This window comes from Haliotis rubra, unplaced genomic scaffold (assembly GCF_003918875.1).
Source record: "Haliotis rubra isolate DU_JTF1 unplaced genomic scaffold, ASM391887v1 Scf90, whole genome shotgun sequence".
Taxonomy (NCBI): Eukaryota; Metazoa; Mollusca; class Gastropoda; order Lepetellida; family Haliotidae; genus Haliotis; species Haliotis rubra.
In genome coordinates, this window is record NW_025767635.1 from 1,389,650 (window position 1) to 1,401,369 (window position 11,720).

The window sequence follows — 11,720 nt, forward strand, 5'->3', positions numbered from 1 at the left end:
TCTTACAGATAAGTTTAAGTCACTGGAACGACCAATAGACAAACCGTTCCGCCTGAATGTAGGGGATGTGTTCAAGGGTCAGGGCACGGGCTTCAGGATCTCCGGAAGAATAGGTGCAGGCTACATCCAGGCGGGAGACAGAGCCATCGTCATGCCTGGCAACGTCACTGCCACTGTCAGAAGTAAAGCTCATGTCTACTTCCTATATAATGATACAAGGCTTGTAGTGACAGTATTTCCAGCTTCACATCGTCATGCCTGGCAACGTCACTGCCACTGTCAGAAGTAAAGCTCATGTCTACTTCCTATATAATGATACAAGGCTTGTAGTGACAGTATTTCCAGCTTCACATCGTCATGCCTGGCAACGTCACTGCCACTGTCAGAAGTAAAGCTCATGTCTACTTCCTATATAATGATACAAGGCTTGTAGTGACAGTATTTCCAGCTTCACATTAAGCTGGTCATACCTGATTGTGTTGATCATGAGACAATGTTGGAGGCACCTTTGAAATTGTGAGGTTGTCATGTTGGGCTTGAAATGGTGAGGCTAAAAACTTGGGGGCTGTCATAATAAGTTTCAAATTCAAGGTTGTATCCTTTTGTTCCAATAAACTGCTAGTAGTACAAGTAAAGGATGTAATTCTCTTTGTTCCAGATGTATTTATAGATGAGATGCCAGTTCAGGTGGCATTTGCTGGTGACCATGTGACTATCTTGATCAGCGGAATAGACATAGCCAATGTAAATATAGGTATGTATTAAATGTGATGTAAATGTAGGTATGTACACATCTGATGTAAATGTAGGTATGTATACATCTGATGTAAATGTAGGTATGTATACATCTGATGTAAATGTAGGTATGTATACATCTGATGTAAATGTAGGTATGTAATAAATCTTATGTAAATGTAGGTATGCATTAGATTTGATGTAAATGTAGGTATGCATTAGATTTGATGTAAATGTAGGTATGTATACATGTGATGTAAATGTAGGTATGTATTAGATATGATGTAAATGTAGGTATGTATACATCTGATGTAAATGTAGGTATGTATTAGATGCTGTTTGCTGCTGGATATTGTAACGCTATGATGGCAGTAAATGTAAGTGTCTATTGTTTCAGGGAGTGTGTTGTGCGATCCAGTCAACCCAGCCAAGTTTTCAACTCGAATCCGTGCCAAGATAGTCATCTTCAGCCTGGAAGTGCCCATCACACGGGGCTACCCAGTATGTACCCTTAGTATTTGTACATTTCGTACAGAGGTCTACCTAGTATGTACCCTTAGTGTTTGTACATTTCGTACAGAGGTCTACCTAGTATGTACCCTTAGTGTTTGTACATTTCATACAGAGGTCTACCCTAGTATGTACCCTTAGTGTTTGTACATTTCATACAGAGGTCTACCTAGTATGTACCCTTAGTATTTGTACATTTCATACAGAGGTCTACCTAGTATGTACCCTTAGTATTTGTACATTTCGCAGTACAGAGGTCTACCTAGTATGTACCCTTAGTGTTTGTACATTTCATACAGAGGTCTTCACCTAGTATGTACCCTTAGTGTTTGTACATTTCCCATACAGAGGTCTACCTAGTATGTACCCCTTAGTGTTTGTACATTTCCATACAGAGGTCTACCTAGTATGTACCCCTTAGTGTTTGTACATTTCATACAGAGGTCTACCTAGTATGTACCCTTAGTGTTTGTACATTTCGTACAGAGGTCTACCTAGTATGTACCCTTAGTATTTGTACATTTTGTACAGAGGTCTACCTAGTATGTACCCTTAGTGTTTGTACATTTCATACAGAGGTCTACCTAGTATGTACCCTTAGTGTTTGTACATTTCATACAGAGGTCTACCTAGTATGTACCCTTAGTGTTTGTACATTTCATACAGAGGTCTACCTAGTATGTACCCTTAGTGTTTGTACATTTCAGTACAGAGGTCTACCTAGTATGTACCCTTAGTATTTGTACATTTCATACAGAGGTCTACCCAGTATGTACCCTTAGTGTTTGTACATTTCGTACAGAGGTCTACCCAGTATGTACCCTTAGTGTTTGTACATTTCATACAGAGGTCTACCCAGTATGTACCCTTAGTGTTTGTACATTTACAGAGGTCTACCTAGTATGTACCCTTAGTGTTTGTACATTTTGTACAGAGGTCTCACCTAGTATGTACCCTTAGTGTTTGTACATTTCATACAGAGGTCTACCCTAGTATGTACCCTTAGTGTTTGTACATTTGTACAGAGGTCTACCCAGTATGTACCCCTTAGTGTTTGTACATTTTCATACAGAGGTCTACCCAGTATGTACCCTTAGTGTTTGTACATTTCATACAGAGGTCTACCCAGTATGTACCCTTAGTGTTTGTACATTTCATGTACAGAGGTCTACCCTTAGTGTTTGTACCCTTAGTGTTTGTACATTTCATACAGAGGTCTACCCAGTATGTACCCTTAGTATTTGTACATTTCATACAGAGGTCTACCTAGTATGTACCCTTAGTGTTTGTACATTTCATACAGAGGTCTACCTAGTATGTACCCTTAGTGTTTGTACATAGTATTACCCATACAGAGGTCTACCTAGTATGTACCCTTAGTGTTTGTACATTTCATACAGAGGTCTACCTAGTATGTACCCTTAGTGTTTGTACATTTCATACAGAGGTCTACCTAGTATGTACCCTTAGTGTTTGTACATTTCATACAGAGGTCTACCCAGTATGTACCCTTAGTATTTGTACATTTCATACAGAGGTCTACCCAGTATGTACCCTTAGTGATTTGTACATTTCATACAGAGGTCTACCTAGTATGTACCCTTAGTGTTTGTACATTTCATACAGAGGTCTACCCAGTATGTACCCTTAGTATTTGTACATTTCATACAGAGGTCTACCTAGTATGTACCCTTAGTATTTGTACATTTCATACAGAGGTCTACCTAGTATGTACCCTTAGTGTTTGTACATTTCAGTACAGAGGTCTACCTAGTATGTACCCTTAGTGTTTGTACATTTCATACAGAGGTCTACCTAGTATGTACCCTTAGTGTTTGTACATTTCATACAAAGGTCTACCTAGTATGTACCCTTAGTGTTTGTACATTTCATACAGAGGTCTACCCAGTATGTACCCTTAGTATTTGTACATTTCGTACAGAGGTCTACCCAGTATGTACCCTTAGTATTTGTACATTTCATACAGAGGTCTACCTAGTATGTACCCTTAGTGTTTGTACATTTCATACAGAGGTCTACCCAGTATGTACCCTTAGTATTTGTACATTTCATACAGAGGTCTACCTAGTATGTACCCTTAGTGTTTGTACATTTCGTACAGAGGTCTACCCAGTATGTACCCTTAGTGTTTGTACATTTCTTACAGAGGTCTACCCAGTATGTACCCTTAGTGTTTGTACATTTCGTACAGAGGTCTACCCAGTATGTACCCTTAGTGTTTGTACATGTTGTACAGAGGTCTGCCCAGTACGTATCCATAGTGTTTATATATGTTGTACAGATATCTACCCAGTACGTATCCATAGTGTTTATACGTGTTATATACACGTCTCCATGGCAGTAGTCATCATGTTTATATGTGTTACACATGACTGAAGCTATGTATGTGTGTTCTCAGGTGGTGTTCCACTACCAGTCTGTTAGTGAACCAGCTGTCATTAGACGCCTCCTAGCTCAGCTCAACAAGAGTACCGGCGAGGTGGTGAAGAAGAAGCCCAGGTGAGAAGCTTTGTGTATGCTAGTTACTAAGTCTACAGCAAACTTACTTTGTGGATTGCAACTACATAGTGGATTGCAACTACATAGTGGATTGCAGCTACTTTGTGGATTTCAACTACTTAATGGATTGCAACTACATAGTGGATTGCAACTCAGAGTGGATTGCAGCTACTTTGTGGATTGCAACTACATAGTGGATTGCAACTACTTAATGGATTGCAAGAACATAGTGGATTGCAGCTACTTTGTGGATTGCAACTACTTAATGGATTGCAACTACTTTGTGGATTGCAGCTACTTTGTGGATTGCAGCTACTTTGTGGATTGCAACTACTTAATGGATTGCAACTACTTTGTGGATTGCAGCTACTTTGTGGATTGCAGCTACTTTGTGGATTGCAACTACTTAATGGATTGCAAGAACATAGTGGATTGCAGCTACATAGTGGATTGCAACTACTTAATGGATTGTAACTACTTAGTGGATTGCAACTACTTAGTGGATTGCAACTACTTTGTGGATTGCAACTACTTAGTGGATTGCAACTACATAGTGGATTGCAGCTACATAATGGATTGCAACTACTTAATGGATTGCAACCACATATTTGATTGCAACTACTTAATGGATTGCAGCTACATAGTGGATTGCAGCTACTTTGTGGATTGTAACTACTTAGTGGATTGCAACTACTTAATGGATTGCAGCTACTTTGTGGATTTCAACTACTTTGTGGATTGCAGCTACTTTGTGGATTGCAACTACTTAATGGATTGTAACTACTTAGTGGATTGCAACTACTTAGTGGATTGCAACTACTTAGTGGATTGCAACTACTTTGTGGATTGCAACTACTTTGTGGATTGCAACTTTAGTGGATTGCAACTACATAGTGGATTGCAGCTACATAGTGGATTGCAACTACTTAATGGATTGCAACCACATATTTGATTGCAACTACTTAATGGATTGCAGCTACATAGTGGATTGCAGCTACTTTGTGGATTGTAACTACTTAGTGGATTGCAACTACTTTGTGGATTGTAACTACTTAGTGGATTGCAACTACTTTGTGGATTGCAACTACTTAGTGGATTGCAACTACATAGTGGATTGCAGCTACATATTTGATTGCAACTACTTAATGGATTGCAACCACATATTTGATTGCAACTACTTAATGGATTGCAACTACATAGTGGATTGCAGCTACTTTGTGGATTGCGGGTACTTTGTGGATTGTAACTACTTAGTGGTTAGGGTTAGGGAAGGAAAGCTTTAGTGAAATGCAGCTCCTATATAAGAACTTAAGTATGGAGCAACTTAGTGTGTGGCAACTTCTGGATGACTGGATTGGAGAGCTTAGGTGATGTCCAGTTAGTGTACGCCATCTTTGTGTAGGAGAGATTAGGTGATGGAGAGTTAAACAGATATGTTTACCTGTGAAATCAGACATGTTTGGTTGTAAAGTCAGCTGTATGTTTACCTTTGAAGTCAGTCATGTTTACTAGGGGTGGGCGATAATACCGGTTAACCGGTATATTGCAATTCGAACTTCACAATACGATATATTGCGGTACACTTTTCACCCGATAAGATCGGTAATTTTTGTGGTGTAGTCAAAACTACTTATAACATTTGTATTTCCTTTATATTATTATACATTAATAGTTTTGAGAATGTTTATTGGTCATATGATTTCATTTGCGTGACTTTTAAACCATATAAATAAAGAAAATAGATTGGTACCGGCACTCATTGTAAGAATAAACAAACCAAAATGGCGGATGCCGCTGCAGATGGTTTTTCTCGAGTTCCAAACTTTAGAGCGAAAGTCTTCAATTTGGAAACATTTTCAATTGATCTCTTGTACAATCACATCTGAGTCCTGACAGTGGCCAGTGGCATCGTTTCAAAAGAAAGGAAACAGTAATTTCATTCCCTTGACCCATGTGTTACACTTTAACAATATATTGCAATACATATTGCAATACGCCAACACATATCGCAATACGAAAATTTTGGCAATACCCAACCCTAATGTTTACCTATGGTGTATGTTTCAGATGCCTGGTGAAGAATACCAGTGCAGTGGTGGAGATCGAGCTGGAGAGGAACATATGTCTGGAGGAATATAAAGACTTCAAGGACTTGGGGAGGTTCATGCTGAGGTCGGGTGGAGCCACCATCGCTGCTGGCCTGGTGGAGGAGGTACGCTTCTTGAGCTTGTTAAAGGTCACATGCAACGTAAAACACAACTTTGCAGATTCTGATACCTTTCAGTATGGACTTACCGAAACAAATCATCAAAAATGCAAATTCAACTTATAAAGTTGAAAAAAAGCGCGCGAAATCATAGTTCAAACGTTTTCACTAATTTTCCCCCAGCGTTTGGGGGGAATTCAAGTGGTTTCAACAGCTTGGCTGCGCTCATAGCACGTGCGCAGTGAAATAGGTTCGCGCAACTTGGAAGCGGGTTGTCCGGTGAATACTCGGTGAAGGCTTCGGTGTTTTGTTGATATCTCACAGGCGTGAGCTTTTTATATGTTATGACAGTAAATTAACTGTTTATATAATTTCATTTGTCTCTTTCACCACACGTTCTTCTTACCGAGTCACTTTCTCAGTTCGATACTTAAAAGCAATGTCATTATTTAGCGTTGACAGAATTTCTAACTGTGATATAGATATGTCGTTGTCACAGACTAAACTCAATGTCTGTTTTATTGACACCTGTGTGTCTGCCTGCCTGTCTGCTAATGACAATATTCAATACACAACTGTGATCACCGACCACATGCAATTTGAACTTAACACCTATCAGGCTATACACCATAAACAAAATGCATTGATTTATGGCCCGAGTTCGGTCTCTGTCACATTATGTAATTACACAGACTGGCAGGTGTGATACTTGAATACATGACATGTTATGATGTCTGTTGATTGCAAAATGTTATACACAAAAAGTGAGCATGTATTTACAAAACCCAACATCTCTATATATACACACACAATGAGCCGTGAGGGCATCTGCAAATGAACCAACCGTTACACTTGAGTGCACACCCACCCGCTCTGACTGGGTTCGGTATCCCGGCTGCTTCGTTTCTTGGGAAGTAAACCCAAGTACACAATATTGCACTTTTGATTTGCGATTGTACGCTTATAATTTAGTTTTTATGTTTTTTCATAACCAGCAATGTATATTATATGTCATGAATAAGTGATAATTGTGTTTTAATTATGTTTGATTTTTTGGTTGCATGTGACCTTTAAGTTGGGACACTTTAAAGTAATATCTGCAACATACATATAATCCTGCTCACAGCAGCAGCAGCAGCAACTCCCTCCAGGCTGTTTACCTGTTTTTTATATGTTTCAGATTTTACCTCAAAAAGTGAAAGAAGATCAGTGATGCGGTCTTCCAGATATTCATGACTTGGTGCAATTATTTCAACTTTTATGCAAAATCTGGCTGGAAAGGAATGTTCATGAAGTACATGTTGTGATTCAAGCATTAATTTGTTCATGAAATCAAAACCAACCAATGATAAAACCATGTAGGGTGATGGATGAGTGCGTGAGCATAATGGCAGAACAGTGTGAAGAGGACCACAGCTCGGTGTAGGAGTAGAAGTGGGTGATGGGCATGGACTCAGAGACAAATCTCATGACTGCGTGGAAGTTGTTGATGCCCATTTGTGATGCAAAGTCAGCTCCAGATGAACCATGACAGATTCTGAACAGTCTGCCAAAAACAGATATGCCCGGTTGCCAAACATTAAGTTGCTTTATAGTTATGTCTACCTCGACATCCTGATATTCATTAATTAATATGTTATCAATTCTTCTGTGAATATCAAAAATACTTAATTCTGAGAGGTCAAACAGGTTTCAAGACACATTACCAACTCTGAAACAGCTTGTTTGACATCAGCATCACTGCATAAGCTGAAGTAAACAGAAAAATACTTCTTTCCCAGAATATATCTACAGGTAACACATTTCTCCTTCAATCTGTATGGCATTAAATGTGGATTACAAAGACAGGTATAGCAGATCCAATGTGTAATGTAACAAGTAAGGTCTTGTACCATTGTCATGCTTGGGCAAGTTATTGTTCATGTGAGCAGCACATTGAACCAAAGAAAGTTGCTTTTTTAAAGACAAGTTCTGGTAAGGGGGAGGGGGGGATAGTAGAAACCTGATTTCCCTTGTCCTCGGAGTTTGTATCTCATCCTGCTTGAATGAGACTAATGTATACTGTGTACATTATGTGTCAGTTTTATTCAATTCAAGTTTGAATGAAAATTGAAGCAGAACTAATTCATAAATGCTCAATCCAGTGAGGGCTACCATCTCTGGACTTCTACTTGTGCTCAGTACAGATTTGTAGTCTGTGGCTAACGGATTAAAGCACGTCGAAGACCGACGCTTCACTGACTAACGAGGCACCTGGCTGTATGTTATAGGAGATGGCTGTGTTGATGGGGTGACATTTTACACTACAAGTTAAAGGCTGTTTTATTGTTTTGTTAAGGAACCTTCATGATGCTGAATTTTGAAATGAATTCTAAAAAATGTACTGATGAATGTAATTATTGAAATAAATACAATTATGGGACTGCATGACAAATAGAAACCATTATTGAATGAAACTACTCTCAACATATTAAATGTAGGGTGTTTTAACCATGCTCATACCATAGCAGCTGTACGCTGAAGCGGTGTGTTAACCAAGGGTACACATACCATGGAAGCGGTGTCACACCAGGATACACATACCATGGCAGCTGTACTCTGATGCAGTGTAAAACCAGGGCAGCTGTACAGTGAAGCAGTGTGTAAAACCAGGATACACATACCATGGCAGCTGTACTCGTATGCAGTGTGAAACCAGGTCACACATACCAGGGCAGCTGTACACTGAAGCAGTGAGTAAAACCAGGGCATACATACCATGGCAGCTGTACTCTGAAGCAGTGTGTGAAACCAGGGCAAAGAATGTCACAAGTTTCACAATGTTCTGAAACCTGATTTATGAAATCTGAAACTAATGAATATATTACATGTGACTTTGAATGTTCTAAATCTAGTTCTTAATTTGTTAAAATACTATACCAGTGTGGCCTGAGTTCAGTGAGGGGCAAATAGACAACCAGAGAACATCAAATGATAATGCTTTATTCCATTCTGAGATGACGAACCAGGAACATACATGGAGTCAATGATAATCTCAAAATATAGTCTTTGAAATTGTGCATTTATCAACAAGCTGACCCATCAACAACAATTTGGCAATTAGTTTACACACTGCACCAACACAAACTTTCACTCTAGTACATCCCAAACCAGTGCACCGCCACCAGAGAAGGGACATAACTCTAACACCAGTAAAACCAATCACTGAGACAGGTGATATTCCATTGTAAAATCGACCATTGCAAGCAAATTTACAGTTGTCAGTTGAATATAGTAGTTATGTCCCTTTAGAATTCACAATAGCCATTTGTAAGTGGCTGTGACATGGATGAATATTAACCTCTGTACAAGAATATTATTTACAGAAATGTGTGGCCTACTGTGCTACAACACTGTTGTAAGTTCTCATAAAGTAGGTGACAGTGCCTCACAGATGTCCACATTCAGAATGATGTGTGTACTCTTCAGCAACATCGGACCAGTATTCAGCTCACTGACATTTAACTGGCTTAGTTCAACTGGGGTTTGGCAAGTAGTGTTGTGTCTGACTTGTTAGAAGAGACAAATTATCCACTAAATCAGGTTTGTTTAGTGAGGTAGTTGTCGCCTCTATATACAGGGATCTTGTAACCATACAAGTGAACAGGTGCTTGTGCTGGACATACACTGGCTCTAGGTCCGAAAGGTGCACTACAATCTGGTGTATAATGAAGAAATGGTGCATTCCAGAGTTCACATTTATTCCATGAGAGACTGAATGTGCTTGACCAAGAAAACATGTCAAGTGTCCATTAGTATACCTAAAAAAAAACCAACCAAACAATTAATGTCTGTGCTGATTCGATAATTTGCAGGCATATTCTTCAGTCACAACTTATCGGGCACATATAACTTGATCCAGCTATTTACAATCAATATTCTGCCAAAGAGGTCTCTCTCTCTCTCTCTCTGATGGTGTCTGTGTGACTCAGGGTTCCAAATAAAAGGAATATATAACAAAGATTCACATTTATGTCCCCTGCTTCCATATCAACAATCAATTACACAGACTATTGAGTGTTTCAGACAATTCCACTTCAAAATGTTGAACAATACTATGTTGAACGTCCAAAAACAAAACACCCTAAACTGTACCCCTTTTACTCATTATACTATATACAATGTAAAATATTTGAGCATATGATATGATTCCAACTGAAAATAGCTGGAAATCTTGTGAATGCATTCAAGCTAAAACATTTTTCTTTATAAACAGTGAGAATCTCTGGTATCTAGTGGCAACTGTGTGCAGACAATGGTGACTGTTCCTGATGGACAAGCACCAATGATTCATGACAATACATTTCTGCAAACAAAATAACAAAAATATTTCTTCTCATACCATAATAGAATACATATCAAAATATCTACAAAATATCAATCAATAGACCCCCACCTGCAGAGACAGAAACAACGCCTACAACCACGTCCGTTACCATGGCTACTCACAATGACAGGAAACTATCTTATATTAGACTGGGGTGTGTGTGACATCACAATGCTGACAATGAAAGTCATGGGGGGAGCATTTGAAACTATATGCTGGTAAAGATAAACATGATAAGTTAACATAGTATGTCTGTAAACGCTACCTAAACACAATCTAAAACATTAACAATTTCATTGCAGTCATGTCTGTGTGTAATCAACAGCATTGCACTGAACTGAACAACCATAATTAACACATAAATGAAATCCGACATCCACAAGACAAATAGCAGTCAACTCTCGTAACAAGGGCAATGCACAGACCAGAATTTTCTGGCATTTCTGATGACGTAGGGATCTCAAACAATTCCTCCCCAACTTACAGCCCTGTGATGGCCCAGCTGCAGATTGAGGTGAGCCAAAGCAATTAGCCCTATCAAGGCATTGTCGTTGGAACACATGATAAGCTTATCAGTCACTGGGTTTATCAGTGTGCGGTAATTGAGGGCAGACTTGTACTACAATGTGGCTGAGAAGCTTCACTGGCACTAGTATCTAGGTTTTCACAGATTGTGTCTAATGAACAGGACTTGACTGCTGAATCATGAGATGAGTCAGCAAAACTGGTACAAGTACAAATATGGCTTTGAAATGTTTAACAATAGTTGTAACAAACTGTATTTTGGCTATTTCCATTGGCCTTATATTTACAGACTTCTAGTTGTAATCAAAGTGTTCGTTCATTACAGAACAGCTGCAAGCAGCCACACATGATAGTTTTACATACATTGAAGAATATTCCAATCTGATTTACCAGGTTTCAAATCACTATGGAGAGAACTGGCAGTTGTACCTTCTCATACACATGGAAAAAAGTTGTTCACCACAATTCCTTCTTTTCATTGACACTTGTACATGTGTTTTGTAAATACTACTTATATTTCATTCTGATAGATGTAGCCTAACCACAGCCACCTGCTGAACACAAGTGGTGTGCTCTCAATAGTTCAATATCGCTGGCTCTATCACTATGTCAAACTACATCAAAATATTCTGTGATTCTTTTGTATGAGTAAAGAATCTGGGCAGTAATCTCAGTTCAGACCAAGGAAGGGGGGAAAAGAAACAAAGAATACACAGCAGTCATTCAAACTGGCACAACTGTGCACTGAAAAGTCCCCAAATTCCAAATAGTTTGGAGATCCTCAGTGTATTTCTTCTCTGAATGCCAATTTGAAACTAGTATGTTGACTTTTCTTGAGGGTTCCCCTCTCTGATACGA

The 11,720-nt window shown here is 39.0% G+C and overlaps 1 protein-coding gene across 1 annotated transcript in view; it reads left to right on the top strand.

Moving 5' to 3' along the window:
- LOC124263951 (HBS1-like protein) overlaps positions 1–8,396 on the top strand; it is a 35,781-nt gene extending 27,385 nt beyond the window's left edge. The window contains 6 exon segments of the mRNA XM_046698678.1: positions 9–182; positions 659–754; positions 1,133–1,236; positions 3,665–3,765; positions 5,833–5,977; positions 7,152–8,396. Of these exon segments, the coding sequence (XP_046554634.1) occupies positions 9–182; positions 659–754; positions 1,133–1,236; positions 3,665–3,765; positions 5,833–5,977; positions 7,152–7,184 (653 nt within the window). The 3' untranslated portion in view covers positions 7,185–8,396.
- Positions 8,397–11,720: the final 3,324 nt, after the last annotated feature.